This window comes from Pinus tabuliformis, chromosome 1_1 (assembly GCF_031772625.1).
Source record: "Pinus tabuliformis cultivar Carrire ecotype Pingquan chromosome 1_1, CPIR1, whole genome shotgun sequence".
Lineage (NCBI taxonomy): Eukaryota > Viridiplantae > Streptophyta > Pinopsida > Pinales > Pinaceae > Pinus > Pinus tabuliformis.
In genome coordinates, this window is record NC_142297.1 from 612,775,512 (window position 1) to 612,802,257 (window position 26,746).

A 26,746-nucleotide genomic window follows, 5' to 3' on the forward strand; every position below is an offset into this window, starting at 1 on the left:
TGTATAACATTATCTTGTATTTTCCAATGCTCTTTTAGCACCTTCAAGATTGTCCTCAGCTATTGCACATTAATGATTTGGCTCTTTTTATTTCAGTCTATCATTGATTGGCACGACCAACACTCCAAAGCATCCACATTCAATGACCCCAAACTCTTACAACTAGCAATGTAGTAGTTGACTATCAAAGCGACCATAATTGTTGGAGTAGAGGTCCAACAACAGAACACCGTTACGAGGCCTCTAGCCTTAAAACAGAATCTGATAACTTGATAAGGTTACACATATATGGATTTTCATCCCTATTGCCATCATGGTATGTTGCTGAGTGTGTCATCCACGTTGTGCACACTGCTTATAAATATCTTATTGAAATTAGAATTGCAATTTGGCAGAACTTTCATCGTACTCCTATTGATATTTGGCATATATGGCACATGCAGAGAGAAAAGAGAGGAGTTGATTGAAACCAGATGGAGAAATAATCACATGGATCAATAGCAGAAAGCATAGCAACAAGCTGACCATTAATTCCTCTCACAAACATATGGAAACTCAACTATATGCTTAACTTGATTCTCAGTAAGATCTAAGAGGCAAATTAAATTCCAGTCCCAAGTCTCAACCGAAAACCACCCCCAGTACCTGTCCTATGAACCGTTGGTTTGATGACTGCAAATCTTTCCATAAGTGTCTACGCCTCACACTTACACATGACCCAATTTCCTCCCATAGCCTCCACAAAGCTTACCATAGACTAGTTCGCCACAAAAGACGAACATTTCTCTCCCAACGAAGAAGAGAACTTTGTGATGCTCTCTACCACTCCCTGAAAGCTTTTTGGTGGAACCTCTTTCCCAGACATACCATGACCCCCAGACCATGTTCAACCACATCACCTCCTTTTACAACCTCCTTGGACACAAATCCTCTACCCTCCCACCTTATGCCACCTCTTCTCTGAACTAGCGATTAGGAGAGTACCCAAAGCTTTGAGTACCAACAGAGCAGCCGATGAGGAAGGGTTTCAGGCCAAACTCCTCAAGCATGGCATCCAGTTGCTTGAGTCATATATTGCAGATCTTTTAAACCATGTGGTTTGCTTAGGCTTCCCCCCTTGCTAGACAAGAGACATCATTCATCGGATCTACAAATTTGGGAGAAGTGTTGATCTAGATAACTACAAGACTGTCATGGTGGGCCACACATTCTCCAAGCTTTATGCCACAATCCTACACCAATGGCTTTTTGAGGAACTAGAGAATTGACATCTCAGAGCTAGATGACAACTAGGCTTCCACCCAAACTACCAGACGATTGATCACATCTCCACCCTTAGAGCCACCATTATGGAGGCCCGCCATCACTCTTTGCAGGTTTGCAGTTTCTTTGTAGACTTCTAAAAAGCTTTTGACATGGTTCCAAGGGAGGCATTATTCCAAAGACTCCACAACATTGACATATCAGAGACCCTCTTAATTGCTATCATGAGACTGTATGAGTCAGTGTTGGGGCACCTCAAGACTACCTATGGTCTTTCAGACTTCATTCATAATACCATTGGGGTGAAGCAGGTGTCCCGTCTCTCAGACTCTCTCTGGGATTTATATTGATGAGCTCGAGTCTTTCCTCCATCAACACATACAGGATGGTGACAACAGCCTATTGCACCATGTTTTGATCTGCTTACTCTTCTTCGCTAATGACTTGGTCTTGTTGGCCTCTACTCATGAGGGATTACAGAGACAGTTGATGCATTGGCCAATTTCTGTGACCTTCGATGGTCGAAGGTCAACCTAGGTAAAACCAAGGTTCTGATCTTCAATGCCTCAAGGAACTCTATTGTAGACCTACACTTCTACTACCACAGGATAGAGATTGAGATCACCACATCTTTCACTTACTTGGGGATAGAGTTTGTTGATTTTGGGTAGCATCGGATGTGCTCTAAGCCTCAGATCACCACATCTTTCACTTACTTGGGGGTATAGTTTGTTGATTTTGGGTGGCATCGGATGTGCTCTAAGCCTCAAATGTTGCAGGGAGGCTTGGGCACATGCATTCCAAAGAAACCAAAACCATTTTGGGAAATTCCACTCAGAGACAATTTTATTAAAATAATTAATATTTTTAATGGGGTTCCTAAGTCTAAACATAGGAAAATTAAAATATTAATGGGTCTTAATCTAATTGTGGATGAAGCTTCTAGAAAAAGATGAAAATCAAGTCAAAATGATCTGAGCCTTTGATTAGGAGTTAATCCAAGCCATTGGTTGTCAAACAGGGAGATATAAGAAGGGACTTGAGCGTCATTTGGAAAACACACCGAGAGATCAAGAGATCGAATTTCTTAAGTGCGAAGTTCTCAAGAGGAAATTCTAATCGAAAAGATCTTTTGCAATAGAGGGGTAGGGACAATGATCCGGAGGAATATTTCCAGATCCGGAGAGGCAGTAGAAAGAGGCTGAGTTATTCCCAGTGCAGGAACTCGCAAGTGCAAGAACGCGCAAGTGCAAGAATGCGAGTGCCGAGGTTGCTTAGGGAATATCTCTGCCAGATTTTCTTGTTGTTTGCATTGCTAGTTGGGCATCCATAGATGTACTCAGATTTCACTGCTGCAAAATAAAATAAAACCCTCACTGTTGCACCAGTTTTCCCAAGTTGGGTTTTTCCAGGGACATTTGTCCAAAAATAACAGTGTTCTATGTGTTTGTATTTCCTTGCTCAGTTTCTATGTTTCAAAATCATATTTAGATTGGTGTAGGTTGCTTCAATAATTTGCTTCAATATTGCAAGAAAAAATCTGAAATAAGTTTGTAATGTAATTTACGATCTAGGTGAAGTAGATTCAGCTGATTGCAGTAGGATTCCAGAGATTGTTAGATCTAGGAATTTTCACAAGGTATCAGAGTTGTTGATGTGAAACAGGAAGAGTAGATCTAGCACTAAGGCAAGGGCCAACTTGCTACAGCAAGCAGTAGTTTGAATCCCCTGAGGAATTGAGCAGTTCTAGCCAGGAGGGCTATATTTTTCGTGGGTGTCTCTCTTTGAGGAACTAAGAGAGAGGTAAGATTGTCGGATCGAGAATTTGCCAAGGCAGAGGGAACCACGCAGAGCTAGAGGGATGCAATTTTCTGCAACTTGAGTGTTGGGCAGAAAAGCTGTTGGAAGAAGGAAGCAGATCGCATAGTGAGGGAATACTTCCCCAGTGATTTCTTGTCGAGGAAATCGGTATTTCTCATTTGCTGGGCAGCAAAGGAGCAGCAGACTTACCAACTCCATCAGGGAGTGCGTAAGCCAGCCTAGAAGCTACGCAGTAGGGAGAAAGAGGGAGTCGTTCGACAATTTTCGGAGGATATGGCAACCAGTGGCTTGATCTAGACAAGTTGGACGGAGCTTCCAACTATGTCATTTGGAAGGCTAGAATGCCTTTCCTTCTAGATGAGCATGCCCTCAAGACATATGTTGATAGTGTGGTAGTTGAACCTGCGAATGCAGATCTGCTAAAGAATACAAGGCTGAGATGGCAAAGGCCAAGAGGATGATCCTGGATGGAGTCAAAGATCACGTGGTGTGTCACGTTGCTAGCAGAGAAACTGCTAAGGAGATGTGGGATGCTTTGGCCATGTTGTATCAAGGATCTTCCAAGTAGCAGAAGATGTACTTGGAACAAAAGTTGAGACTATGCAGATGCCGAAGGGAGAATGTGTGGATCCATTCCTCACGAAGCTGAAGGAGACTCGTGATGAGTTGTCGCCTACAGGGCATACTCCTCAAGATTTGGAATTAGTGAGACTGGCCCTAAATTTTGTCTCAGATGAGTGGCAAGTCTTTGTCCAGAGTATCCTGGGCAAAGCAACATTGCCGAATTGGGATGAGATGTGGGCAGCTCTAAAACAAGAGGAGCTGAGAAGAGACCTGGTCAAGGTCAAACTTGACGGAAGCAGCAGCGGCAATGGGTCGAAGCCCGAGGAGGAGGAGGATAATGCAACCCTTGCATCGAAGGGACAGCCGGGGCAACAAAGGCAAAAGAAGGACGTCTCCAAGGTGAAGTGTTTCAGATGTGTCGAGATGGGCCACTATGCATCCCAGTGTCCCTTGAAGAAAAAAGACAAGGATGAGAAGCACGATCCTAAGGTTGCAGCCATAAAGATCGAACAGGAGGAGTTCACCATTACAGCCAAGATACCTCCAGGAGGGAGGTGGGCTGATATAGAGCTACAAGTTCAATAGAGCTACAGATGGGTAGGATCCTTGACAAGCCCACCTCTTGGATCATCACCTTGCTACAGGAGTCGATGATTAGTAGTAGCGGGATGGAGGAGTTTTTAGTTGATGCCATGGAGTGTTGGAGCGATAGATGCAGTAGTTAGTTGCGCCAGAACTTGAGCAACGCAGAGCAGAGAGGCAGGAGTGCATGGAGGCACACAGTGCAAAGCTTCAACAGCACAATGGCTTCAGAAGACAGCGTGAGACTAGCAGCAATTAGGCTTTGAGCATCGATGTTTATCCACAGGATACTTATCCAGTTTTGGGTGTTTTCAGTTGCTTCTCTCAGCAACTTAGTTGCAATACAGATGCAATGTTAGCAGTGGCAGTGCTAGCAGCGTAGCAAATGCAACATTGGACAGGGAGTTGTAGTACAGATGTAGCACTGGCAATGGCAATGTCAAAGGCAACAATACAGTAGCAGCAGCAGTGCAATGGTTGGTGGACAGCATGACAGACATTAACAACGCAGAGGACGATGCTTCAAAGTGAGAGCAGTATGTAGTAGCAGTATATTGCTAGAGCACATTCCTCGCTAAGAGGGAGTGTTGATTTGGGGTAGCATCAGATATGCTCTAAGCCTCAAATTTTGCAGGGAGGCTTGGGCACATGCATTCCAAAGAACCCAGAACCGTTGTGGGAAATTCCACCTAGAGACGATTTTATTAAAATAATTAATATTTTTAATGGGGTTCCTAAGTCTAAACTTAGGAAAATTAAAATATTAATGGGTCTTAACCTAATTGTGGGTGAAACTTCTAGAAAAAGGCATAGATCAAGTCAAAAAGATCTGAGTCTTTAATTAGGAGTTAATCTAGGTTGTTGGTTGTCCAACAAGAAGATATAAGAAGGGGCTTGAGGGTCATTTGGAAAACACACCGAGAGATCAAGAGATCGAATTTCTGAAGTGAGAAGTTCTCAGGAGGAAATTATGATCGAAAAGATCTTTTGCAGTAGAGGGGCAAGGACAGTGATCCGGAGGAAGATTTACAGATACGGAGAGGCAATAGCAAGAGGCTAAGTTATTTGCATTACAGGAACGTGCGAGTGCAGGAACGTGCGAGTGCAGGAGTGCGCGAGTGTAGGAACGCGTGAGTGCAAGAACGCAAGTGTCGGGGTTGCTTAGGGAAAATCTCTGCCAGATTTTCTTGTTGTTGTTGGCATTATGATATAGGTATGATACAGGTGTTGTCCTTGATGGCAACTCACTCAGATGACAGATCATAGTACAGCTAGTAAATAGCAAAGAATTAATAATTAAAGAGGTATACGCAGGTTCAATGTGACAAAGAAGCATATACACGCGGGTTCACCATATACCAAGTCGCATATACGTACACACGCACTTTCACAAAAGGAAAGGCGCGTACATGCTGGAAATCTAAGTTTTGGTCCATGGTATTTGGTCCGAAGTGTTGACCCCAGGTATTGGGTCCAAGGTATTGGTTCTACGTGGTTTTGGACCATGGTATTGAGAGAGGCCTAAACCTATATAAGGAGAAGAAGGTCATTAGACCAAAGTGTGCAAGTATTCAAGTAATGAATATTTGATGAAGTGTGAGATCTAGTATGTTGGTTATGGGTTTGTGATGCTTTACTTGATCTGAACCAAGGGTGCACCTATGCGGTTGATGAGGGTTGATGGATCGGGATCATGAAGACTAAGATGCATTATCATTATATGGTATGATCATGAATAGATTGTTGGCATTATGGTTCAAGTGTTGTCCTTGATGGCAACTCACTCAGTGGATGGTACAGGTGCTCAGAGGTTAGTACAGGTGATGGCAACTTAATCAGAAGACAGATCTCAGTACAGCATGGGTGATGGCAACTTAATCAGAAGACAGATCTCAGTACAGCATGGCAAGAAAGCTCATACACGCTGTTTCGTTAAGCCCAAGTCGCGTGTACACGCAAGTTCGATTCAGAAAAAGCGCGTGTATGTGGAAAGGTTCCTTTGGTTCATGGTGGTTAGACCTTGGAAGTTGTGCCTATGATTTCGGACCATTATGTCTCGACGGGCGTGTCGATCCCTAGTTTTAAAGTTGATGGTATTGTGTTACTATGGTTTTGGCTCTTGGTATTGAGAAAGGCCTAAGGCTATATAAGGAGAAGAAGATCATTAGGCAAAAATCATCTTTCGACAAGGCATGAATATCTAAGAGAGAAAGAGATCTGATATGCAGGTTCTGAGTTGGTTGATCTAAGTCAAGGAGAGATCACATCGGTTAATGGAAGACTAGATCTAAGGATAGATCGGGATCTAATGGTTTGACATGCACTATCATGATATGGTTGATTATGCGTATTTCTAGATCTGCATATTGTCGCAATGTTACGTTCTGAATCTAACTAATGTCTGGTACAGCAACAAATTGAGAAAGTTTATTTTTAGATCTATACGCAGGTTGGCTTCGGTAAAAGAGCGTGTACACGCGGGTTCTGCTCATTAAAGTAGCGTATATCTTTTGAAGCTTGATTTGGGTTTACAGTGGGGTCTGACTGTTATTGCAGAGTTCTGTAGTCTGCTCTGTGTTCTGGTAACTGGTGATTGACAGGGTTCAGTGGTTCAGTGATTCAAAGTTTGGTTGATTTATGCTTCAATGATCTGTTATGGAAATTGAATGAATTGTGGTCTTCAGATTGTAATGTTGTGCTTCAGGAATATCCAAGTCTGAAAATGTATGAAAAGTGATACCTGGAAGAAGGAAGATTGTAGGTCAGCACCTACGTACTAGTATCTTGGCTAGTACAAAAGCAAAGGGGGTTGGAGCTCCCTTCCAAGGAAGTTTGGAGAACGAGAGAAGGTTGAAGCCTTCTGCAGGTTGTAGCCTGCGTACTGGTATAAGGCTGCACCAGTACAAAAGATTGTAAACTGAAGTTTCATATTAAGAAAGATAGAGACAACTTGCAACAGGTGGTTTTCACCCACATTGGGTTTCCACCTTATATCTTGGTGTTCATGTGTGTGGCTTTTTATCTGTTCTGTTATACTGCACATGTTTACTGTTAATATGATGAATAATGTCCTAATGCACTTAATTGAAGAATAAGCCAACTAAATTGTGAGTTTTCTGCTTAAACGCTGTTTTACTTCGTCACAGTAGCGTGTACACGCTGGTTCACTTAACTGAAGTAGCGTATATGTTTTTGGGCATTTAAAAAGTTTGATTAATCTGATAATACTGATTCACCCCCCCTCTCAGTATTATTTGCAACAATTGGTATCAGAGCAGGTCCTTCAGAGAAGCTTGATCGCTTGAAGGAAGATCATTCATCATGAGCAACTACGAGAAAGAAGCATCAATCAGGCCACCGGTTTTTGATGGAACAAATTTCAATTATTGGAAGGTAAGAGTTACTGCATATCTTCAATCTCTTGGTACAGAAGTTTGGGACATTGTAGAAACAGGCTATGCTTTTCCTTCAGCTACTCCTACAGATCCAGATGAGAAAAGGGCATATGAAACAAATGCAAAAGCAGTCGCTACCCTATTAGGAAGTATATCTCAAACAGAATTCATGAAGGTCATGCACTTCAAATCAGCAAAAGAAATATGGGACAAAATGATCACTAGCTATGAAGGAGATGAACAGGTAAAGCAAGCTAAACTTCAAACACTCAGGATTCAATATGAGACTCTCAGGATGTATAATGATGAAAGTGTGGCTAATTATTTTCTCCGGGTAGATGAGATTGTTAATTGTATGAAAAACTTGGGTGAAGAAATAAGAGAAACTATAGTAGTTCAAAAGGTTCTAAGATCTTTATCCCCCAAGTTTGAATCTAAAGTATCTGCAATAGAAGAAAAAGAAAATCTCCGTGTTCTCACTATGTCTCAGCTACATGGAATTCTAACCGCTTATGAAATGAGAAAGGGAGGTCCATCTGACAGAAGGGAAGCTGCTTTTAAGGCATCAGGAAAAGAAGATTACTATGAAGCAAGCCATGTTCCAGAAGAAGAGGAAGAAGAATCAAATTTTGTCAGAAATCTTCAAAGGGGTTCTGGAAGGTTCAGAGGTAAGCTACCTTTCAAATGTTTTGCTTGTGGGAAAGTAGGTCATTATGCTGCAAAATGTCCTTATAAGGATAAAGGAAAAGAACCTGCTAGATGGAACAAGAAACAAAGTGCAAATAGGAAAAGCTACTACACCCATGAAGATAGTGATGGCTTATCAAACAGTGATGAAGATGAACAAGGTAATAAATATAAGCTGTTAATGGCATTTGAAGATGATGATTATGAGGATGCTATAGATGTGGATAATCTCTATAATGAAATCACTAGACTCAAGAGAAGCATAGAAGAAAGGAATGTGATTATTGATACTTTGCAATTTCAGATTGATGAAAAGGAAAAACATCTTGAAAAACTAGAAGGTGAAATTGTTGGTCTCAGAAAAGAAATTGAGAAAACAAAAACTATTAATCTTAAATTTGTCAAAGGATCTGAAACCTTGGATGAGATTATTAGTGTGCAGCGGTCTCCTCTAAACAAAACAGGTTTGGGCTATAATGGAGAAACCTCTCAAGCATCCACCTCAAAAAGTTATCTTGATGCAGCAAGAGGAAATGAGCGGAAGAACAATGAAGATAATCAGGTAAAGCAGGGACGAGTTACAAACAGAAACTATCAGGGACAATCCTCCTTAAGGATGAACAAAAGCTACAACCAACCACAGGTAAAATCTTCTCAGTTTGGCTCAAGAATAGATGAAAATAGAAATTACAATCAGTTGGCTGGTAGATTCAATAAGCGCAGAAGCTTCTTCAATGGACAATGCTTTTCTTGCCACAACTTTGGTCACAGAGCAGCTCAATGTGTTGCATATAAAACAATCATGACTAGGGAAGCTCAAAAACAAAGAAGTATGACAGGGATTACAAAAAGGACCTATAACAACTTTTCGGTGCTTGAAAATGAAGTTGAATGTTCTATTTGCAATAATTTTGGTCATAAAGACTCTGAATGCAGGAGCAGGTTTCAGGAGAAAAAGGAACAAGCCACAAGCACCAAAACATGGAGAATAAAGGAACCTCAAACAGAAAGATGTGGGATAGCATTTTATGCAGAAGGACAGGAAAATCTATGGTACATTGACAGTGGATGTTCGAAACATATGACAGGTGATAAAGAAAAACTTGAATCTTATTCTACTTTAGAAAAGGGAAAGAAAGTCTCTTTTGGAAATGATACTCCTGCAACTATAAAAGGAAAAGGTATTGCTCCTTTAAAAGAAAAGGTCAAGGCTGGAAATGTTTTGTATGTTGATGGATTGAAACATAATCTTCTAAGTGTCAGCCAGATGTGTGATCAAAAAACAGAGGTTATTTTCAGATCGAATGGATGTCTTGTTCGTGATCTTGATACAGGTGAAACAGTTCTCAAAGGCAAAAGAACTCCAAATAATCTGTACATATTTGAAGAAGAACAACAACAATGCTATCTTAGCAAGGATGAAGAGCACTGGTTATGGCATCGAAGGTTGGGACATCTAAGCTTCTCACAAATAAGGAAAGCATGCAAATATCAGGCAGTTCGCGATCTTCCAGATATCAAAATTCCAGACAACACCATATGCAAATCTTGTCAGTTTGGAAAGCAGACCAGAACTAACTTTCCAGAGAAGGAAGGATCAGCTAGCTTGCCTCTTGAGCTAGTCCATACAGATGTATGTGGTCCATTTAGGAAAAGGTCACCTCGAGGAGAAGAATATCTGATATTATTCATTGATGATTTCTCAAGGTTTGTTTGGTTAGGGCTTATGAAGCACAAAGATGAAGCATTCGAAAAATTCAAATCCTTCAAAGCATTGGCCGAAAATGAATCAGGACACAAAATCAAGTGCCTCAGATCTGACAGAGGTGGGGAGTTCACATCAAATGAATTTTTTGATTTCTGCGATGAACATGGGATAAGAAGAGAATTCTCTACAGCTAGAACTCCTCAGCAAAATGGGGTTGTGGAAAGAATGAACAGAACTATCCAACAAATGGCTCGTGCTATGCTCGATGAATCAGGTACTCCTGCAACCTTCTGGGGAGAAGCCGCACATGCTGCTGTTATCATTCTTAACAAAACAAATGTCCGAGTAAACAGCACTCAAACACCTCATGAGCTTTGGAGTGGTAAAACTCCTTCCGTGAAGCATTTCAAAATCTTTGGGAGCAAATGTTATATTAAGAACACTGATGAGCAACTTGGCAAACTTGAACCTAGAGCAGATGAGGGCATTCTTCTTGGTTATTCTCCACATAGCAAAGCATACAAGTGCTACAATAAAAGACTTGGCAGAATTGTTGACAGTATTGATATAGTGGTTGATGAGAAGGGATATATTCCTAGGCAAGTTCATCATGAAGAAGATGAAGGTTACTCTCAAAGGCGAAATGATGAAGAAGAAGAACCTCAAGAAGAAGAAGAATCTCAAGAAGAACCAGAGGAGCAGACAAGAATAGAAGAGAAGACTCCATCCAGATATGTCCAAAAGAATCATCCAGAAACTCAGATTGTGGGGCAGAAAGAAGCAGGAGTACAAACAAGAAGGACACTTGCAGAAGCTTCAAGCTACTTGGCTCTACTCTCCTCCATTGAACCACAAAATGTGAAAGAAGCATGCAAAGATGAATGTTGGGTCAAAGCAATGGATGAAGAACTTGAGCAAATCGAAAGGAACAACACTTGGGAATTAGTTCCTAGACCAAAAGATAAGAATGTAATAGGAACAAAATGGGTCTTCAAGAATAAGTTAAATGAAAATGGAGAAGTAATTAGAAACAAGGCCAGACTTGTTTGTAAAGGGTATGCACAGCAAGAAGGAATAGATTTTGAAGAGACCTTTGCTCCTGTGGCAAGACTAGAGGCCATCCGAATGTTCCTTGCTCTCTCAAGCTTTCAAAACTTCAAGGTATTTCAAATGGACGTGAAATCAGCCTTCCTGAATGGAGACTTAGAAGAAGAAGTATATATTGAGCAGCCAGATGGGTTCATTCTTGGGAATGATCCAAACCTTGTATGCAGATTGAAAAAGGCTCTCTATGGGCTCAAACAAGCCCCAAGGGCTTGGTACTATCGGTTGGACAAATATCTTCACCAACAAGGCTTTTCAAAAGGATCAGCAGATAGCAATCTCTATATAAAAGTTGAAAATAACAAATTGCTAATTCTTGTTGTTTATGTAGATGATATTATTTTTGGCAGCAATGAAGAAACTATGAGTCAAAACTTTGCCTTGGTTATGCAGAAAGAGTTCGAAATGTCACTTCTTGGAGAATTGACATATTTTCTTGGATTGCAAATCCAACAAAATGAAGGAGGTATCTTCTTGTCTCAAACCAAATACCTCAAGCAGATCTTGAAGAAGTATGGCATGGAAGAGTCAAAACCAGTATGTACACCCATGGTTACAGGATGCAGCCTCAGTGCAAATGATGAATCAGCAGCAGTTCACCAACCCACTTATAGATCCATGATTGGGAGTTTGCTTTATTTGGCAGGTACTCGACCAGATATTACACATGCAGTAGGGATGGTTGGAAGATTTCAAGCCAACCCAAAGGAAACCCATCTTCAGGCAGTCAAAAGAATCTTCAAATATCTTCAAGGGACCCAAAACTATGGCTTATGGTATCCTAGAAATACAGATCTCACTCTTCATGCTTACACAGATGCAGATTGGGCTGGAAGTGTGGATGATAGGAAAAGCACAAGTGGAGGTGCTTTCTTCATGGGTTCCAGATTAGTATCTTGGTTCAGCAAGAAGCAAAGTTCGATTGCCTTATCTACAGCTGAAGCAGAATATGTGGCTGCAGCATCTTGTTGCACACAACTTCTTTGGATGATGCAGACCTTGCAGGACTTTCAAATCACTTGCACTCCACCTGTCTCTATCTTATGTGATAATACAAGTGCAATCAGCATTTCAAAGAATCCAGTCATGCACTCAAAAACCAAGCACATACCAATCAAGTACCATTTTCTTCGGGAACAAGTGCTTGAGCAGAAGGTCAAATTGGAGTATGTTCCTTCTAAGGAGCAAGTTGCTGATATTCTCACAAAACCACTGCCCAGGGAAACTTTTGAATATCTCAGACAAAAGCTGGGAGTAGTTGATGCTTCATCCTGTTGTTGAAGTTTGTTTGTTCTACAGAAAAGTTGGTATACGCAGGTTACGGAAGGGATATAAGCGTATACACGCGGATTTATGATGAGTAAGTCGCGTGTATGCTGGACGCTTGTTGCAGAAAGAATATCCGCGTACATACGCCGTTTTATACAGGATAAAACGCGTATATGAAGTTCTGAACAGCAAGGGAAAACTCTGAAGTTCTGAACAGCAATAGGAATGTCAGAAGTATTCAGGCACAGTTTCAGGAAGTGCAACAGGCACAGGTTCAGGGGGAGCAGCTCAAAAGTCTCATAAAGCATTGTTGGCATTCAGATGTTTTGGTTGTTGGTTTAAGGAGAAGGAGCTCAGAAAGAAATTCTAGGTGCTGATCTAACAAGATGTTTATCAGATGATGCTGGTGTCTTTCCTACGTCTTGATCTAGATCTGTTGTCTCTATGTCATGTATCTCTCTTGTCTCTTTTATGGTGTCAAGGTCATGTAACGGCCTTTGTTGGTTTCCCCACTATGCCTGGGATGAATGATGAAATGTTCATGTCTTATCATGTATCTTCACATGGTTAGGTGGATGAGTCAATATTGATGTATCCCCACTTGGTTGGGTGGATGAGTCATTTTTTTTTGTATATCCTCACTTAGTTGAGAAATGGATGTATGTATGAGTCTTTGGTGATAGGAAGGTCTTTTATGATGTATAGAGTCATGTTCTTCTTGAAGAACATCTTTTGCAGATCTTGCCTACAGTCAAGGGGAGCATGAACAGCACTTGGTGAGCAGGATGGATAGATTGGTACTCTTTGGCATTCACAAAGGGGGAGCACACCTGGAGATTTCAGCATGTACTCAGGGGGAGTATGGACAGCAGTATGGACAGCAGAAGGATTACCAAGGAAGAGAATATCTTGGTCCACCCTTTGCCCTTGATGTCAAAGGGGGAGAGTGACTTGGTGTGGTGGTTGCCATCAAGTCCAAAGGGGGAGATTGTTGGCATTATGGTTCAAGTGTTGTCCTTGATGGCAACTCACTCAGTGGATGGTACAGGTGCTCAGAGGTTAGTACAGGTGATGGCAACTTAATCAGAAGACAGATCTCAGTACAGCATGGGTGATGGCAACTTAATCAGAAGACAGATCTCAGTACAGCATGGCAAGAAAGCTCATACACGCTGTTTCGTTAAGCCCAAGTCGCGTGTACACGCAAGTTCGATTCAGAAAAAGCGCGTGTATGTGGAAAGGTTCCTTTGGTTCATGGTGGTTAGACCTTGGAAGTTGTGCCTATGATTTCGGACCATTATGTCTCGACGGGCGTGTCGATCCCTAGTTTTAAAGTTGATGGTATTGTGTTACTATGGTTTTGGCTCTTGGTATTGAGAAAGGCCTAAGGCTATATAAGGAGAAGAAGATCATTAGGCAAAAATCATCTTTCGACAAGGCATGAATATCTAAGAGAGAAAGAGATCTGATATGCAGGTTCTGAGTTGGTTGATCTAAGTCAAGGAGAGATCACATCGGTTAATGGAAGACTAGATCTAAGGATAGATCGGGATCTAATGGTTTGACATGCACTATCATGATATGGTTGATTATGCGTATTTCTAGATCTGCATATTGTCGCAATGTTACGTTCTGAATCTAACTAATGTCTGGTACAGCAACAAATTGAGAAAGTTTATTTTTAGATCTATACGCAGGTTGGCTTCGGTAAAAGAGCGTGTACACGCGGGTTCTGCTCATTAAAGTAGCGTATATCTTTTGAAGCTTGATTTGGGTTTACAGTGGGGTCTGACTGTTATTGCAGAGTTCTGTAGTCTGCTCTGTGTTCTGGTAACTGGTGATTGACAGGGTTCAGTGGTTCAGTGATTCAAAGTTTGGTTGATTTATGCTTCAATGATCTGTTATGGAAATTGAATGAATTGTGGTCTTCAGATTGTAATGTTGTGCTTCAGGAATATCCAAGTCTGAAAATGTATGAAAAGTGATACCTGGAAGAAGGAAGATTGTAGGTCAGCACCTACGTACTAGTATCTTGGCTAGTACAAAAGCAAAGGGGGTTGGAGCTCCCTTCCAAGGAAGTTTGGAGAACGAGAGAAGGTTGAAGCCTTCTGCAGGTTGTAGCCTGCGTACTGGTATAAGGTTGCACCAGTACAAAAGATTGTAAACTGAAGTTTCATATTAAGAAAGATAGAGACAACTTGCAGCAGGTGGTTTTCACCCACATTGGGTTTCCACCTTATATCTTGGTGTTCATGTGTGTGGCTTTTTATCTGTTCTGTTATACTGCACATGTTTACTGTTAATATGATGAATAATGTCCTGATGCACTTAATTGAAGAATAAGCCAACTAAATTGTGAGTTTTCTGCTTAAACGCTGTTTTACTTCGTCACAGTAGCGTGTACACGCTGGTTCACTTAACTGAAGTAGCGTATATGTTTTTGGGCATTTAAAAAGTTTGATTAATCTGATAATACTGATTCACCCCCCCTCTCAGTATTATTTGCAACATAGATCTGAATACTGACGCATGCCTTATCCTTTATATCTTATGTTTTGGGTATATCTGAAGTTGAAAATTGCAGCGAAGGTATAAGTAATTATTTTCAGATCTGTACGTGGGTTCCCTTTGGTGAAAGAGCGTATACACGCTGGTTCGACACAGTCAAGTAGCGTATACTTTATGAGATTTGATATTTGAGGTTGTTGTTGGTTCTAGTGGTTGTTGCAGAGTTCTGTGCTCTGCTCTGTGTTCTGGTGACTGTGTTTTGATGACAGGGTTTCAGTGATTCAGTTGTAGGGTGATTCAGAGTTGATGGTTATATTGCAGTGGTGATTGTTTTGTATTGATGGATCCAATCTGAAAATTTATGAAACGTGGTCCCTGGAAGAAAAGAGAAGGTTGTAGCCTTCTGTAGGTCAGCACCTACATACTAGTACATCAGCTAGTACAAGAGCTAGGGGGTTGTAGCTCCCTTCCAGTAGTAGCTAGAAAACGAGAGAAGGTTGTAGCCTTCTGCAGGTGGGTGCCTGCGTACTGGTATGAGTTTGCGCCAATACAAAATAGTAAAAAGAAGTTTCTTATTGAAAGGAAGATAGAAACGATTACAGCAGGTGGTTTTCACCCACATTGGGTTTCCACCTTATATCATGGTGTTCATGTGTGCTTCTTATGTGTGATGATCTGTTATGTTTTACTGCACCTATTTACTGTTTATATGGTTAATAATGTTCTGATGCACTCATTAAAGATCAACTAACTGAATCATAAGTTTACTGGATATACGCTAGTTTCATTAAACACAGTTGCATATACACGCGGGTTGCCATAACTGAAGTAGCGTATATGAATCTGATAATGGAAATGAAAATATTATTGATTTACTAATACTGATTCACCCCCCCCTCTCAGTATTATTTCCAACAGTTGTTTGGATTGCCAATTGGGCATCCATAGATGTACTCAGATTTCACTGCTCTGTAATAAAATAAAACCCTCACTGTTGCACCGGTTTTCCCAAGTTGGTTTTTTTGCCGGGGACATCTGTCCAAAAATAACAGTTTTTTATGTGTTTGTATTTCCTTGGTCAGTTTCTATGTTTCAGAATCATATTTAATTTGTAGGTTGCTTCAGTAATTTGCTTCAATATTTCAAGAAAAAATCTAAAATAAGTTTGTAATGTAATTTATGATCTAGGTGAAGTAGATTCAACTGGTTGCAGTAGGATTCCAGAGATTGTTAGATCTAGGAATTTTCATGGAGTTCACATGGCCCAAATTTGGTATGTGGAAAGCACTTCAACCTCAACCCAGTAAAGGTTACAACTCCCTAGCCATCATCAAGCAACAGTGCTTCCAAGCATGGTTACAAGACATCTCGTCCAAGCTCCACCTCATGGAGGCCATTATCAAACCCATGGTCCTCTATAAGATACCTCGTTGGAATTACCTTAAATTTCCCAATAAATGCTCGAGTTTTTAATGAAATCTTCAGTAAGAGTTTTCATCAAAAAACTTGTCAACACGCTGTTGTAGATGTAGTTTTCATCAGATTGTCTTGTGCATCAATATACAATGGCACGAATATATGTGCAAACTTCAAACTAGTAACTTGAATAACACATAATATTCAGAAATAACATCAAACACTGATGCATTTCACATTATTACAAGCTGGAGGGTACATAATCATCACATTTATTCTGAATAAAGAAATACATCATGGTAGGCACAATAGAAGAACCTAGTTTGATCACATTAATATATCTCAAGTATTATGTCCAACTCCGAGTACAACTTCAACAATGATGAATTTCAAGGAATCGACCCCTTATTTATCTGCTTCTTAACTTCTACTAAAACTGCACAAGTGCTACAGGAGTATGCTCTTTAGATCAATGTTGCAGTAATCGTTATCAAGATATTATCGGAGAGGGGAAAAAATTGGAAAAAATCGTAACATACAAAAATATTCATTTTTTTTTCAATTTGTTTAATATCTAAAGCATCTACAACATAAAATAAATACATTGACACATAAATATGATAAAAGAACTAATATATAAGATGTTTAATATCATTTCTAGTGCTACATCATACATAACAGTGAATCATGTCCTAAATAGTAAGTCCTGACACATGAGTCCCAACTCAGCCTCAAAATATCAACAAAAAATATAATAATGTATCTCATGATTCATATCATGAGTCATAATGTCATATACAATGAAATGAACCCAAATAAGTAGAGTCTAATACTATTGATTTCTTCTGCCCCTCTTGCGAGAAAATGCAATAGCTTTCCCTTTCCCTCTAGATGTAGATGTCGGTGGAGTTGGCAATGGACCCTGTTGTGCTCTAGAAGCTGAAGAACTAGGAGCTATAGGAGGTACACCACATCCTCCACTGGTGGCAGGGGTAGCCCGGGTAGGTGGTGTCACCTCCTCCTCCTGTTGCTCCGCCTCCTTCTCTTCCTCCTCCTCCTCCCCCTCCACTACCTCCTGCTCTAACCAATCATCGGCAAACTCCATGAGAGGCCTCTCGGCCTCAACCCTCCATGCAGCAGTGGTGTCAATCCCATCCAATGAGATGGCCTCCATATCAGGTATCCTCTCAAGTTGCCTCACCCACAATCAAAGATTGTAGTAGACGTAAACCATGTCATTAAGTCGTTGGGACTCCAACCTGTACAAAGATCATGAAATAATAATTATAAAAAAAAATTGTTTAATGAATTCAAAATATTATTTGGAAATTTGCAATATTTTAAGTTTTAAGTTTAACCTGTTCACTTCTTGTTGTGTATTTTTTTAAATACACTCCCATTGCGCTCGCATCCTGAGGAGCTACATGTTTGGCTGAGGATTCGAATGGCAAACTTTTGCAGAAGGGTTACCCTAGCACCATACATTCTCCACCATGCATCTACAACAAAATTACAAATAAAATTTTAAATAAACATAAGAAAAAAAATGAAATTTGAAAGTTGAAGCAAAGTATGAAGTTATGAACTTGAAGAGACAATGAAATTTGAACAAACTAAAAAATACCTGGCATTTTAGTCGTCCTATCAGTCACAGCCATGTTAAAGCCAAATGTGCCACCTGCCATCCTGTATGTCTCAATTTCTTTGGAGATTTATGTACATTCTATTGGAGATCGCACCATCCTCTGAACACAGGTTAAGAATCCATCCATGATCTCAGCATCAAATACGAACCCACATGAGTAAGAAAATGCGAGGTTCAGGTAGATCTCTGCAACATGAATGGGACGATGGAGTGTGTTGTTCCATCATTCATCAATCACTTCCCATAAGAGACGTTGCCTCTGAAACCCCTCATCTCCCTTATCATCATAGTAGGCCCGAATGGATTCTTTCGCCTTGTCCATGGCCTCATACAAATAGCCCATTTCGGTCTTCTCACCATCAACTAATCAAAGAACGTTTACCAAAATTTTAGTAATGGTGCACACCTCCTGCACTCCCGCCCAGAAGCAGTGTTCCATGGGGACGGGTCTCCCAGGGTCGGGTGTGCACACCCCTCGCACCCGGGACGGGGGGACGTCTGGGGAAACATTTCCCCACGTCCCCCTTTTGGGGAGACATGGGGAGACGCAGGGGGGATGTTTCCCCAGTGTGGGAGATGCAACTCCCCAAAAGGGGGACTCCTGGGCGTCTCCCCTCAATATGGGCTATGCATACCCTGTTAAATTTGCTTTTAAACAATGAGTTATGACAGGGAAAACCTAGTATTTGACCATATTACCCTACTAATGCTATGCAATTCATGGTAATGTTAAATTCTTAAAGTAAAAGTGACATTCTCCTTTATCTTTCATTTTCATCCTTTTACTTAAATTTTTAACATTACCATGAAATGACTCAGGATGTTTGAGAGTGGTTCCGACCTCATTAGATTTCATATGGAGAAAGTAGAATTTTAGATCTCACTCAAAATCCAGTAGACTTAACAGTTTTTCAGGAATTCAGGATTCGATGGATTGCAATGTTTCCATTGCATTTTGTCATGTACAAGGGTGTGGAATTAGTATTTAATCAAGAGCACCAAGCCCTCTTTGTAATTTAGAGTGACTTTTAGACTCATCACTCCACTGTTTTTGAGTTTTAGTTATATCAATTTACTATTCCAGTATTCAGATTTCAGTATCTATTATAGTCTATTTTGCTTAGTACTAATTAGATTCTAGAATGATGAATGATGAATTCTAATTTTAAATCAATTTAGAATCTAGAATGATGAATGATGAATTTAGTTTTTAAATCAATGTAGATTCTAGAATGGTGGATAATGAATAATGAATATGGATTTGAGTATTTCATTATTGAAACTTGTGATTTATGGATGAATCATTTATGTATTAGTAAAGATGATGAGTATGGATCATTGTATTTCATTATTTAATTCAATTGTGTATGTATCATTGTATTTATGCTTTCATTATTGAATATGAATTTGATATATATCTATATATATATATATATATATATATATATATATATATTAAAAAGGAAAAAAATATATATATACCACGACATCCCCCCGTCCCCCCTAAATTTCCCTAAAATTTGAGGGTAGTCCCACACGTCCCCCTTGAGCGTCTCCTCGCACCCGCATCTCCCCGTCCCGGAGTCTTGGTGGAACATTGCCCAGAAGTTTTCCTGGCATGAAACTAATCTGCATATGGCCTCTCCCTCTGGTTTGCGGCTCATTGTCAAAGCACGCCACTCCTCTGAAAGAAACATTCTCTTCACATCCCACATAGAATTCAAAAGGGGTTAAAGAGATATGAAACTGGTGGCAATCGTGTAATGGCAGGGTGCACCAACTCTTTGTTGTTGGTGAATTTTCTCATCAAGCTAAGCACAGATGTATGATTATATATAAATTTTGTAACGCTTTTTGATGACTCAACAATATCTTTGACAAAGGAAATTTTTCCTATGTCCTCCAATATCAAATCAATACAATGTGCAACACAAGGCGTCCAAAATAGAATAGGATGCCTCTTCATAAGCATCCTGCCAGCAACAACATAATTTGTAGCATTGTCCATTATGACTTGGACAACATGTTCTGCACCCACCTCCAAAATAAACACATCCAGCAAATCACATAAAGTTTTTGCATCTTTGATATGTGAAAATGCATCAACAGATTTCATAAACATTGTCCCCTTGGGACAACTAACCAAGAAGTTTATAAGGGTTCTCCCCTTTTGGTCGGTCCAACCATCTGACATCACAGTGCATCCTGTTTGTGCCCATGATGCCCTAAACTCCTCTAACCTTTTGGTGCAGTCAACATTTTCATTTTGAAGAATCTGGCCTCTAAAGTTATCATAAGAAGGGATTTTGTACCCTGAGCCAACAGTTGCAATAGCAACAATAGCAGGCTGGAAAAATGGATTATTCCTTGCAACGTTGAAAGGAATATTACTCCAAAGGAAAAATGTGGCCAACAACTTGTCAGCTTGTTCTTTCTCAGTTTTTTTAAGCATTGAAGTGATAGATGGTTGTGAACCAGGCGTGGTTCTAAGAACAAAAAATGATGAGGCAGCTACCGGGTTGGTTGTAGATATTGATGCTGAAGTAGAACCAGTGCCACTTCCTTGTTCACCTGAGCCTAACACAGTCTTTGTTAGTTGCTTCTTCATTTCTGCTTTGGCCTCTCTATTGTGCTCTAAATTTTCCAATGATCTCATGGCTTTTCGGATGATTTCCGGATTTGTATTTTTGCAAGGCCCTACATCAAATCCAAGGATTTGTGCAAGGTGATACTTCAATCTATAAACCCCCCCAACATATGTTGCCCACACAACTTGCAAGACAAGTTTATTCTATCAAACCCTCCATCAAGTTCACCAAATTCCCACAGAGGGTCCAATTTCCTTGACATGTTTGTAACTTGGTTGAACTCTTGACTCTTGAGTTTTAAATTTGTAAGATGAAGTTTGAACTTTGAAATTGAATGGTGAACCTATGGCAAAATAAGGATTACAAGTTACAAAAATTTAAAAAAAAATTACATACATGAGTAACATGACAAAACACATGGAATTTTTTACAATTTAACAAACAAAAACCCCATCAAATCAATTCAAAAATATTTGATAACCCATTGAAATATTTGATAAACAATGGGTTATCCAGATTCCAAACCCAACCAAAAACATAAAAAAAACCAAAACAAAGTTACAAAACACAAAAATTTGGTGCCCATACCAGTTTGCTAGAGAAAATTCCTCTCCTCCTTAGCTCTCAATCCGTTTTTCTCCTCCTTAGCTCTCAATCCGTTTTTCTCCTCCAATCAGCTCCCAATCGACCAAGGTTTTTCTCCTAGGTCACTCCAAAACCATGTCGTTGTCACTGTCTATCCAAATGAATTTTAAAAAATCATTTTTTAATCTTATAAACGCACTGCCCACTAGCCCAGCGATAAGTATGCATCAAATCGCGATTTTTTGGTTGTTATCGCGATTATTTCAAAAACTCGCAGGGTGAAAAAAAAATCAGACAATAAAATCGGTGAAAACTGAAAATCTTTATTTTCGCATCACTGCTTTAGATGGCAAGTACGCACAGCATGCAAGATTGATTTCGACCTCCTCCAGAACTTTAAACTCAACCACTGATAATGACCCCATTCAACCAGCAAATAAAAGGAACTTGGCCCTGTATAGAAGGAAGACTTGGCTCTCAACACCCTGAACCAACAAGGAAAACACGGCCTCTTACAGGCCCAACTCAACCTCCAACAAGTGTTACACACAATCAACAACAAGGAGAGAGTTCAAACTCCTCCAACAATGAAACTCGACCCCCTGTACAACTATAAATCTCAACCTTTAAACATTGATATACTCTACCAATATTGTGAAGTAGCATGACCCAACAAATGATAGACTCAGCCAGCAAAAGAAACAAAGGAAACTCATCCTTTTCAGCAGAGAAACTCAACCTTGAAACTTCCAACAAACTCGACCTCTTCACAATACTAAGCTCAATCCTTTCTCAACCTATGTTTATGGTAGTATTTCACCCTAAAAAAGTGTCTTAGATTTGGCTTTCCTTCTTCAATAACTCAATGTGCAAATAGCTGTGTAGAAAACCAAATATTAGAAGATAAAATCAATTGATAACACCTTTTACCTCCATTATCTTATGCAAATCTTCGTCTTATAGGTAGCACAATGGTGAAATCTGAGTGATTGGGCTCTCTAAACCAACTAAGGTGTATAGTTTCAATATTGAAGCTAGCAATGGCGGTTAGGGTTTCTCAAACCCTTAACTCTTCTCCAAAGCTCTCCAAGATTCCCTTTTTTCTCAAATAGCAAAATGATAGAATGAGAGACTCCTCACTTTTCCCCTTTTATAACTTAGTGGTCACTTTTGCCACCATTTTACCTTTTTAATTTTATAAAGTCATTTTAGGAACTTTTCACTTTATAAATTGAAGGTGACTTTTCATTAGCCTAGGATATGACTCATTTTTCACCACTTTAACATTTATAATGTTTTTACTAAGTGAATCACATTCCCTTAGTTAAATTTTTCCACGCCTTAGCCTACGGGAACTTTATTAGGCTAGCAAAACTGTGTCTTATGCCTCTTAAGCGATTAGGAATAGGGATATTACATCCTCTATTGTTCTGAGATTTGGGGACCCAGTTTACTACAGTCAGATTGGGCCATGATGGAAAGATTCCATACCTTGCTTCTCCAATGTATCATTTGCTACAAACGCACAATTTTGCAGCCCATTATTTAGGCAAAGTTCAAAATCCATCCAGTTCGCCTTGAGGCCATTTTCCAACTAGTTTATTTCCTTCATCGAGTCAAGGCTTACAGAGACTCTACTAGAGAGAGAGAGAGACCCCTATCTTACACTTTGTTCTTGGGAGGCCATCACCTCGGATACCCCCTCAAGTTGTGCTCATGGATGGTTCGCAGAGGCATCTCGGCTCCTTCAATCGATGACCATCTCCCCAAAGCGCCTTCCTTTATTAAGATTCTCCCTTAATAAACCAGTGTATCTCTTACCAAATCGGCAAATACGAAATTAGGCCATCAAAGAGGATATCTATAGATTATACATTGAAGTCACTTGGACATTCCCCTTAGTGAGCGTTGGCTCAAAGATGTCCTTCTACCTAGAGCACTTTTTGGAGCTGCAAGATAGCCTCATCGTTTGCCCCCCATACTCACAAGCATTGGATGCAGTCACTTAGGATCCCACTAAGGCAACGTCGAGTTGGGTCACACCAACTTTAGATGGAGACAATCACCATATACCACGATCTGATAAGGTCTGCCAATCGTGCCACCTACAAGAGCTGGAGATTAAGATGCACCTCAATTTTTAGTGCCCCATATACTATGAGATCAGAGGACAATATCATTGCCTATAAGGAGAGTCAGGAGGCTCTCTTCCCACTTTCATCTGCTACCAGGACCAGAGATGCCTAACACTTTTCATCAAGGAGATTTTTCGCCACAAATATCAACTCCATCCAAGGACATATAGGAGGCTCATCTCCTACTTTTAGGTGGTCCTGCCAAATTGTAGCAACAAGCAACAAGCCAAGTCTCATAGTGCCCCCAACTATAGAGTTGTGAGACCATGTATATCTCATCCACCCCCTCCACCGAGTATATCATCGAGGTTGCTTCGAAGATGCTGACCCATACATCAATCCACACATCCATCGAGGACCTGTGGTACCAATTCCAGACAAATATAGAGTCAGGGGCCTTTCACTCATCCGCATACTCCAATCTCCGACAGGAGCAGCCAGAGATCTATTCAGAGTTTCTTCCCTTTGGTGTCGAATGTTAGGAGTATCCCTAGCCCCTAAATCCCCCCAAGGATCGTACAAATATGCCCACCTCCAATAGCTCCAACAAACTTCATATGCAAGCCATAAATTAGCTCACCCCCCTCGCCCTCAACCATTAGGTCTCAAAAACCTTGATTTCATTGGATTCGCGGCCTTGTTACTTACACTGAGAGACTCCCTTATTGTAGATATCGATTTCTCCCTATGTTAACTTTATCTATATGTGTGTATTTCTTTTTAGCACTATATGTGTCTAGTTCTTTTTAGCATTATATGTGTGCATTTCTTTTTAGCACTCTTTACATTTCCTTGGAGTTGCATTTGCACTCATACTCTATTATCATACCGGGTGTACTTTTCAGTCCCCTTGACCTACTTTTGGGGTCATTCGTTGGACATTGATAAGATTACTTACTTACATGAAAGACATTGACAAAACAAGTAGCCAACCTTGTAGACATCACAATTAACAGTTACATGTATCTGACTCCTCATAATTAAGTTACACCGATAGGGATATGGGGACAAACATAGATACGGTATCCAAACAATACAACAAAGTTTTAGAAAATCAGAGTAGCATACACGAAGATATGTCAAACACATGCACATGTATATATAGATATGACAGGAAAAAAATTGGAATACCATTCATGAATTTCAAATTTGGAAAAAAACTGGAAAATGTGGTATCACTACAAAATGGGCCCCAACTATCTATAACTTAATTTGTAAGAAATTAGTGTCAGCATTCTCTATTTTCTATTTTTTAATGTTTTTCATTATCAGTGACCAAAATGCCAGTGGAAATGGTAAAGGTTATAGGAAAGAGAAAGATTGCATAAAAAAATTAAGGACAAATTGAATGCTAGATGCATCAATTATAATCCAAAAGATCATTGGATTCACCAGTTGCATGATGCTTAGTAGCTCCACCTCAGTTATTAGTTGCACGTTTTTGCTCGGCTGGCTGCTTTCCAAGGGCTGTCATCCAAAGCCCACTTTACTAAAGCAAGGCCCAGTATTCGCCTGTCGCACAATGTTTGGTCGCTCCACTTCAGTTATAAATTCCAAGATTTTGTTTGGCTTATTGTTTACCAGGGACTTCCATCTAAAGCTCACCTTGCCCGCCTTGCTAAAAGCAGGGTTCAAGAAATTGGAACAGATCCACGACCCGCCAGTTCTCCTTTGGTCTAAGTATGTCAGTCAGAAACGACTTCTTATGATTTCTTGGGAGGTGTGTGCTATGGCTCATGATGAAGGTGGCCTCGGTCTTATTGATGTCACAACTCAAATACTTATTTTGGCAACAAAGTGGATTGCCAGATGCCTTGAAGGTTCCTTGCCATGGCAAATCCTCCCATGATACCAACCCCAGTCTGCTCTGCATTTACTATTGATCTAATGCTCTTTCAAATTATGTGACATCATCTCCACCCCACCCCTCTCTATGGTGTATGGGTCAGTTAATTGTCGGAGCATGTGAGAGGCTGAAAGCAGTGTTGATAAAATCATCGATTTTTCAGCACATCGCTGAAAAATAGCGATTTTTTCAGCTAGCTAATTTTTTGGCCCGAAAAAATCATGATTTTTTCCTATTTTTCACGATTTTGAAAAGATGAATATATTTTGTATTTTATAATGTTTGTCGCGGTTTGCCAATTTTTTCGCCAATGTTTCCAAAAAGATGTTTTCTGAATCCTTGCGATTTTTTGCCAATGGCAATTTTTTCAACACTGGCTGAAAGTTTGTTGCCCCTTTCGTCAGGTGGAACTTCTCTGGAAATTGTGCAGGCTGGGACTAGGCTTGACACCCTATTTGGGCTGGGTTTCATCTGGTTAGTGTATTGCTTACTGCAGTAGCGTATTGCCTAGTGTCCTAGATTTCTTACCTATTTTATTTTATTGAATTTTTTTTAAGTAGTCAGAGGTTCTCCATTGCCAGCTGTATGGTTCCATACTAAACTGTACAGTTTTGGTATTTATTGCAGTTCGGCAAGGAACCGGCCATTACCAGTTCAAAGCCTTCAACCAGGTAGGTACAGCCCGTAACTGGTTGGACCAGCCAATTTTGCTGGAATCATTCCAGTTCTGATAATATTGGATGTAACTCACAATAAGAATCAACAACCACATATACTCGCACCAAATATGAAATTTTCTTAAATGAGTAGGAACAACTAATACCAAGAACATTAGAAGTCAATTCACAAACAGAACCTAACTACCTTCTACATAAAAGGCACCGATATCATCCCAAGTGATTCCAGAATCCAAACAGTAAAAACAGAAGGCTACAATTCTGAGCTCAGCATTTATCGTAATATATATTGAAGCATGGCTATATAGGCAAGACAGTAGATTCTTGGGAGCAAACCATCGGTCATATAGTTTTTCTTCAATGTCATCTGTGTATTCCTAATTTAAATGAAACAGACTAGTTGTAACCAACAAGTGTGTGATAATCAGACTATCCTGCATCTGTCTTGATACAGAATTTTGTTAAGAATGTATTTGCTTTGACACTCATTGATATGAAAATATAGTGCTTGCATATTCAGATCAGACATGTGTCAATCCTTAATGTATTCAGAAACAATGTTTCAACATAAGGTGAAAAACATTTAATTATATACTCTAATTTCTGAAGAATGTAGACACTTGCAACTTGCTGTTGTATTTTCACCATATCGCATTGCACCTGTTTCAAGGAACTGGACGAGGTATTCTGGATATTCCCTGAAGACTGCCCGTAGCTGGTACTGACTACATCCTTTGTCTTATCCTTCTGAACGGACTCTGCAATTAAGTTCCCAATTCAATGTGAACGCTCACTAGATGAATTATAAATATCATGGAGCATAGAATTCCAAGTTAAAAATCTAAGGAGGACAGATAAGTCTGAATATCTATAACAGCCACAGTAATTAAAATGAAAAATAAACTATATGGATTTTACTAACTAATCAAAAAAGAAAACCAACTACTCAAATC

The 26,746-nt window shown here is 40.0% G+C and overlaps 1 protein-coding gene across 3 annotated transcripts in view; it reads right to left on the reverse strand.

The window, feature by feature from the left end:
- The window catches only part of LOC149214773 (DNA primase), a 344,533-nt gene that overhangs the window by 246,234 nt on the left and 71,553 nt on the right, over positions 1 to 26,746 (reverse strand). For 2 of the 3 annotated variants that reach the window (XM_089390963.1, XM_089390965.1), the window contains one exon: positions 26,454 to 26,551. The exons of the other annotated variant lie outside the window; for it this stretch is intronic. In XM_089390963.1, the coding sequence (XP_089247089.1) occupies positions 26,454 to 26,551 (98 nt within the window). The remainder of the gene's footprint in view (positions 1 to 26,453; positions 26,552 to 26,746) is intronic. 3 annotated transcript variants of the gene reach the window in all.